The 7,838-nt window shown below is 40.6% G+C and overlaps 1 protein-coding gene across 2 annotated transcripts in view; it reads left to right on the top strand.

The window, feature by feature from the left end:
- Nucleotides 1-7,302, top strand: part of LOC102378458 (serine/threonine-protein phosphatase 4 regulatory subunit 1-like) — a 29,699-nt gene extending 22,397 nt beyond the window's left edge. For both annotated transcript variants that reach the window (XM_025204704.1, XM_006024077.3), the window contains exons 16-20: nt 1-32; nt 3,541-3,661; nt 4,136-4,270; nt 5,248-5,389; nt 6,745-7,302. The exon at nt 1-32 is cut by the window's left edge and continues 93 nt beyond it. In XM_025204704.1, coding sequence (XP_025060489.1) covers nt 1-32; nt 3,541-3,661; nt 4,136-4,270; nt 5,248-5,389; nt 6,745-6,899 — 585 coding nt within the window. In that variant the 3' untranslated portion in view covers nt 6,900-7,302. The remainder of the gene's footprint in view (nt 33-3,540; nt 3,662-4,135; nt 4,271-5,247; nt 5,390-6,744) is intronic.
- Nucleotides 7,303-7,838: the final 536 nt, after the last annotated feature.

Below are 7,838 nucleotides of genomic sequence, written 5' to 3'. Positions count from 1 at the left end.
AGGAATTGGAGGTTTCGTTATGAACTGGCAGAGTAAGTAAAAACGTAATCATTTCAACCTCTGGTGATACGATTCCACATCCTGAATCGTGGTTTCATATCTGGAATTGAATATGGGGCAGGGAGATATTTAGGTTTAACCTTGAAACTCCGTTTAAAGTCAATAGGTCTGGGAGAGTGGCAGAAGCTTAGGGTACAACACACTGACCCATCAGCATGCCATAGCTCAACCTCTAGGGATCACCTGTTCGATGAGAGCGTCATTTTCTCTCTGTTCTCTGTTGAGGCTGGAAGCCTTAACTAACTTCCTTCAGTGATCCATAACTCATTATCTCATATTCAGACAACATTACTGTTGGATGGTAGGGTTAAATAACTACAGAAAGCAAAACAGCAGGGAGATGACTTTTACCTCTTTACAGCATTAGACTGAGATTGGAATATAGAATGCAATTCTGATGTCCACATTTAAAAATGGATATTGGGAAAAATTGGTCCATCTGCACAAGTAGGTAATGTGTGTAGTTGGAGTATATATGTTACCTGATTAAACATTTTGTAATGGTGCACCGATTAAAGATATTTTTTGGGCTGATATTCATGGCCAATTATTAATGAGCCATATTGGCTGATAGCAATCTGATTGCTGATGTGCAAGCCTGACAGCTTGGAGAGCAGTGTTGGGTTGGTAAGTCTCCGTGGCGAGGGAGGAAGTGGGGCTGGGGCATGGGCAGGCGCTGCCCAGCCAGGGTGGGGCATGAGATGGAGCCATGCTTGTGCAAGGGGGGTGGGGGCTCCTGCTGCTGCGTGCACCCCCAGAGGAGGCATGGGGGGCATGTGCCCCCTGGATCAGTGCATGAAGCGAGGGTGAGCCTGGGGCTGGGCTCTTCCCAGTGGAGTTGTTGGGCTGAGGCTACACTTGGGATGGGTGGTGGTAGTGCTAAGAGTGGGGCTATGGCAAATTTTGGCGTAGCTGTAGCTGCCTTCCCTGTGCTGCTGTTGCCACCTGCCCCATGCGCAGCCCTGGCCCAAACCAGTGCCTGGTGCCTTCTCCAGCCCCAGCCCACAGGAGCAGCCCACCCTCATCCCATGCACAGATCCAGGGGGCCCATGCCCCCTTTGCCTCTCCCGGAGGTGCACACAGTGGTGGGAGCTGCACCTGCCCCTCCCCAGGCCCCCTGGACAAGCCACTTGCAGCTCTGTCCCGTGCCCTGACCCGCCTAGTCAGTGCATGTCCCAGCCTCACTCCCTCTCTCCCTCCCCCGATTTACCAACCCAGTGCTGCTCTCCAAGCTGCTGGGCTGCATTCCTGACTGCGTGCATGCTGCAACTGTGCCCATGCATGGGGCATTTATCGGCAACATTATCAGCCACATTACCAGCAGTCGTCTTTTTTTGGCTGATGTCAATTTTCCCTTTATCGGCGCCAATATCATATGCACTGATGTATTGATTGGTGCACTTCTAACATTTTTTTTTTCCATTTTACCATTTAGTTGACTCATTTAGCCTTTTTCACAGAAAAGAGCCTCGGAAGCAAAGGCCTAGAAAATATTTTGCTCGCGTATTTTTTTTTTTTAGGTGATAGAAAATTGAGAAGCGGTTTTAATTCTGATGTAAAATATGTTCACAGGAAGGTACCACTATCACCACAAATCACAAACACACTGAAAGCAATCTAAAAACTTGTATTAGAACAGATAAGCAGTAACAACAACAGTACTTAAACATAATTAATTCACTCTAGATACAAAATTCACAACTGTGATACAACAGTTCAACTGGAACCACTAGCATAGCCTATTAATCCAAATGAACCCTAAAAATACATCAATTTAACAATCCTGTCAAGAAAAAGATAGACGGATTCTGGAGGCCTAGATCTGAGAGATATGCACTCCGAAATAAGGGAGGGGTGACACTTACAGTCTCCTCTGAGCTTGACTGCAGAATATCTCAACAGTATGAGCTGCCAGACTGCTGCAGATACCCCACCTTCAGGTCACCAGACTTCTGCAAGGCCGAGTTCACCAATCAGCCAGAATGACTGTTGCCCTTCAGGATCGGTTGTCCTACCAGTATCCCCTCCCCACATCCCACCCAGTCTCTGTCTCGCTTTTTCATAAATTCGGGTCCAGTCTCGCCCTCTGTCTCACATATACAGACACACAGTGTCTCTGTCTCTTTAATACAGAAGTAGTGAAATCAAACTGTCTGGTAGACCAGAAGTCAGATCAGCTGGTCGCATGGCCCCACCTGGCTTTAAAATCTGAAGCATGTAGAGCATGTTAATTCTTGTCTAGCCACTGGCAGGTTTGATTGTACTTAACTGTGGTTTAATTATGGGTTTATGCAATGCAGGTCTATAAAATGTTTTGAACATTATTGCAAGCACTGTTTTTTATTGTAAAGTAAGCTGATTCATTTAGGTTTTTTCACGCAATTGTGTGTGTTATGAGGGTGGAATAGGTTTGGTGGAAGTTATAATAATGATGTTTTTATTTTAGTATTTAGATAGCTAGCCAGTAGCTAAAAATCAATTTTTATTTATTTAAAAAATTAAACATAACGTATTTTACAACCTACAGCTTCCATCATTTTCATACTAAGGTACTTGCTTTCACAGAAATCCTAACATTAGGATACCATCTGCAGGTGTAATGCTATCCTTGTAATATAAACCCAGTGCAGAAAATAGCAGTTTGTCGCATGATCGTTCCCTGACATCTAGTGGAAGAACTTTGCAACTTCACTGTGAGGTGTCTGGGAGTGATTGGCAGTGCTGCACCAATGGCTTGTTCCTGTGAAGCAGCGATTCTCAACCTTTTTTAGACTCAAGGCCCCCACTCTTAGAAAATGCCAGCTCTTACTTTTCAGTTGTTTCTTGACTATGGAGTGTAATAGAACAATTCTTCTTTTGCAAAGAAGGGAGGGATATTTTTGACACCATTAATCCCTATTTGAAAACTCAGAGCTTATACTGTGTATCATTGTTTGCATCCCTAACTGTGCTAATGTTACATGGCAACCCCCAGCACCCTTGAAAGGATTTCATGGCACCCTGGTTGAGAATCACTGCTGTAAAGGCTAGGATACCTTATGTGCAGTTTTCCCAACATTGTGTACCTTAGATATTTATTTATACCTTCCCTGAAATAATTCAGGGAATGAGAAGAACCTGAGAAACCATAAAAACCTTGCTCTGTATTTTTGCATTATTCTCCTTGATGATTTAGCGGTGCCTTCTACATGTGCAGTTTGTACAAAGCCTTACTGCTGAAGTTGCATTTTCATATATTTAACTCAATTGAAATGGACTAGTTTTGATAATATATACTCTATGTATACATAATAAATTGAACAAAAGTCCCAAAGCATTGCATAATAACAGTGATTTATTTTTTCCTCAAGCATTTTCAGCAGCTTTGTTCAAGAAACCATACTGATTTCCTTCTCCCCCCTACCATCAATAGGAAAGGAAAAATGAGAAGAAATTAATGTTAATGCTTTCCAAAGATAATCCCTTCTATTTGTATTGCAGACAGCTGATCCTCATATTAGAACTCTACAACCCTAATGATGTATATGATTATTTAAGACACATTGCACTAACTCTCTGTTCTGATAAAGTATCTGAAGTCAGGTGGATCTCCTTCAAACTGGTAGGGGTTGTATTCTTTTTTTATTTTCTTAACACTTAAACTTGATAAGTTTGTTGAAGCTGTAGTTTCAAGCAGACTCTGAACACAAATACGTTTCAATTTCGAGCTGGTCAAATTGTTTTATTTGTCTAGAGTTTGATGTGAATTTATTGATATTGTTTGTTTGCTTTTAAAATGACTTCTTTAAATCATAGATTTCTAGGGTCGGAAGGGACCTATTAGATCATTGAGTCTGACCCCCCCCACCCCCCTGCTCTGGGGGTCTTTTATTAGTCAAAATTGACAGGGGACTGAAAAGTCAAAATAAGACCCAGCAAAACAGCTTTAAATTCTCTTTTTCTCATATGCCTACAGAAACATAGTACTATGTTATATTTCTAGAAAACGTGTGCGTCTCTAAGTAGTGTTTAAGAATGTGATGCAACTGAAGCACCAGCTTTCACAAGCTGAATCTCACACCTGATCTTCTTACAGGTTGTGGCTATACTACAGAAGTTCTATGCAAACAATGCAAATGCGTTGGGATTAAATTTCATTAATGAACTTGTAGTGAGGTTTCGTCATTGTTCCAAATGGGTTGGAAGACAAGCTTTTGCCTTCATCTGTCAGGTTGGAATGCCTTTTTATGTTTCTGTGTTGAATGTATACTTACATATTTGGGAGAGTTTGTAATGCTTCTAAGAAGAAAATAAATGGCTTTCACTACTGAGAAAGGGATATGGAGCCATTGACTTCCATCTTATTTAAATTGATTAAAATCAGTACTGACTGAATGTTACTTATCTTCTAACTATAGCTTATTGGCTTAGGTGATCTGATTTTAGTCCAAATTACTAAGCTGTCTTGGCCAGCACTTTTGATGATAAAATCAACTGTAGAAGATGCTAAAACAAACTTTGTTCCACAAAACCCACCTTGGGAACCAGTAGGAACCAATGTTCTGCAGTGAGCAAGGTTCATAAGGGCTACGGGGATAAAGAGAGGTTCCCAGACAAGAACTGGTAGAAAAACAGGTGCTCCTGGAAGTGCTTTGGCTTGTCTAAACAGGAGGGGAAATGGAAATGGGTGTTGACTGCATTAATCTTTGGTTTAATTGAAAAAAACGAAAGCTGTACGTCTTGTCCTTTTGGCCAGGGAAAATATTCCCCGAAGTCAAGGTGACCCACAAAGGTGGAAAGAGTTGTTGCTTGGACCACTTAAAGGAATTGTGACCACCTTAGTCCCTGTCTGAACAGGGACAAAAGAAGTTCTTGATTCTTCCATCTCTTTGGGTCACCTAAATGCATTGATTGAACCTGTCCATCCAGGAACTGGGAAGTGAAAAGAATGGCCAGTGGAAGAAGGAAAAGAAACAGAAACAACAATCAGCCTCTGCTTTGTAAATGTCAAGTGTTGAGAATGCTACTGAAATAGACAACATGCTTCTATTCTGTTTTTTTCTATATAGTTAACTTCCTTTTTAAACACAGACCAAACTAAGGGCAACTTGCAAAGTGGGGGTTGGATATTTTAAGATATTGATGATTTAGCTTGCTAAGTGTGTTCTGTCTTAGATTTTTGTCTTCTGTTCTGCTTTTATCCCCCAGGCAGTGGTAGAGGAAGAGTGTATGCCTGTTGACCAGTTTGTTGAGCACTTACTCCCCAGTCTTCTAAGTCTTGCTTCTGATCCTGTGCCAAACGTAAGGGTTCTGCTAGCCAAGGCTTTAAGGCAAACACTGTTGGAGAAAGGTATGCTAAATAATTCCTTTGAAAGAACTAATTTCTTATGAATTCCATCGTTCCTATAACAGTGCTGTTCTTTACAAACTGCTTTGCTCAGCTAGCAAAATGATGTTCAGTTTCTCTGTACAACAGAATAAGTATGCTATAATTAGGGGGAGTGTGCAGAACATAATATCAGTGTGCAAAAGGGCGACACCACATTTGTGTTGTGTGGGGTGTTTTTTTTTGGGGGGGGGTTTTCCAGGACTATATATCCTTTGAAGCTGACATTACATCTAATATAGCAGATGTGACATTACATCCAGTAGAGGGCAGTTGTAATGTTTTGTAATGAGAAGTCACACAGTGTTCTGCAGATTACTTTTTAGAGGAAGAATCAGTAAATTGTAGGGAATGGGATGAAAAATTCGTGCAGAAGACCATTGAGAAGGTCTTTTTTCTTTCTTTCTTTGCATTTCTTTAAAAAAAAAGGTTCAGAACATGGTAATGCTAGTGGAATATTTAAAAGGTTCTTTGCAAAATCTGTTTGCCATACTCATTCTCCTTGCACCTGCCTCTGTTCCTCATAGCATCCAGGTCATCTCTGCTATCTTTTCTGTAAGATGGCACACAGGAACCTCCCACTCTGTCTAACCTCTGATCCTTCCCCTGCTGTCTTCTACCCCCACCCCAGCCACCCAAATCACTTACTTTTTTTAAAGTAGGCTTTTTTTTTTCAAAGTTTTTTTTTTTTTTTTTAAGGCTTTTACAAAAAAAAAAAAAGTATGATGGTGGCCGCCAGCCAGGTTTCCACTCATGCTGGTAGATTTCCACTTAGGACTCAGCAGAAGCAAGAGCCACTTTTAAAAAATAATGAGGACTCAACAAATAGTTCTGTCTTTGCCAAGCAATAGTAAAAGCAATTAAGAAAGAAAAATACATGTTCCTCTTGTCTGGTTTGCTTGGGCTTGCTTTAACTTCCTCAGGGAGACCAAGCCTGCAAATCAGATGAACTGCCCTGAACAATTTCTGTAACTGTGTGAAGGAAAAGGCTACCACCACCACCATGCATGCTCTCCATGCCTGTCACTTGGGTGGGGAAGCAAAACTTATTTTACTTTTTCTTTTAATAGGAGAATGTGAATAGTTTGTGATGGGTCTGAGCAGTGTACTGTCTTGCAGTGTTTTGAGGGTAATGAGTGGGGGGAAGCAGTGGTAGCAGCTGAAATAGAGGGGCATGGGGATGTGCAACTTTTACTGAGGCAGGGAGTGACCCCCGCCCCCTCCCCCCCCAGGCTTGGGAAGCACTGATGTGAAGTATGGCTTTGCTGATAATGTTTTGTTTTTGTGTTTTTTTTCTTCCCTTCTCCCCCTTGTTCTAGCTTACTTTAAAAGTGTTGGCAATCCTCATCTAGAAGCTGTGGAAGAAACTGTCCTAGCTTTACAATCTGACAGAGACCAAGATGTTTGCTTTTTTGCCACTGTAAAACTAAAACAGAATAACATGGAGACCACTTCCATTGAAAAACAAAACTGAGCTGTTCACCTGCTATGAACCCTGAACATCAAAATGTTAACATGCCCTGTGTTCTTGGTTTGCCTGATTCACGGGGAGGAGAAAGGAACTGAGCAGTTGGCTGCCTACCTGAACTGAAAGGAAAGGGATCGCTGACAATACCACAATTCTCACTAAATGACCACTTTTGTAGCTACAACTATGGATACTAGCTGATCAGTCAGACTTCGGGGATTTTTTCCCTCAAAAAAGTGGGCTGTAACTTTCATATCTACCCAGATTTCAGTATTGTATATATTCTCTTAATAAGAAATTACACAAATGTAACATTTCAGTATCATAATGTTAATGTTTCTTAATACAGTTAAAAAAAAAAAAAGTACAACCCCTATGAATGCCAGTAATAAAGCAATCTGCTACAAGCTTAAAGGACTTCCTAAGTTTTGAAGCCCAAGGTTAGTATGCTTAAGTGAAAATGTTTCCCCCATTTTATTGTGTTTTTTTTATATTGTTTATAATATTACATTTTATTATTTTAAATGAAAAATGTGTGTGTATATATATGTGGATAGCTCCTGCAGCTTGGCAAAAATAATTCACAGAACTTTAATCTCTTATCAATGAGAGAGATCGAAGAAGCCATTTCACTTTGAACAGCACAGTTGGCAAGTAAAAGTTAATGTTCATAGATCACCTTTTACCTTTTAATAGACATCTGATATATTTTAAATCACAGAGGGATTAACTTGCTTTGTATTTTGTGGCTCTTTCTTATTACTTCTTTTTTTATAAACTGCATTATCTTAGCTTTTCTTTGTACACTTAATATTATCTCCCCAAACATTTCTGCCCTCAAGACAGTTCATTTAATTAAAATCACATTGGTAGGAGATTAACATCTTTAAATGTTTTGCAGAGTATGTAAAAAGGGGGGCATGCACATTCACATAACATGAAGAA

This window comes from Alligator sinensis, unplaced genomic scaffold (assembly GCF_000455745.1).
Source record: "Alligator sinensis unplaced genomic scaffold, ASM45574v1 scaffold970_1, whole genome shotgun sequence".
NCBI classification, from domain to species: domain Eukaryota; kingdom Metazoa; phylum Chordata; order Crocodylia; family Alligatoridae; genus Alligator; species Alligator sinensis.
Note: the sequence above shows the minus strand (reverse complement) of the source record. Positions and strands in the feature narration are given on the sequence as shown.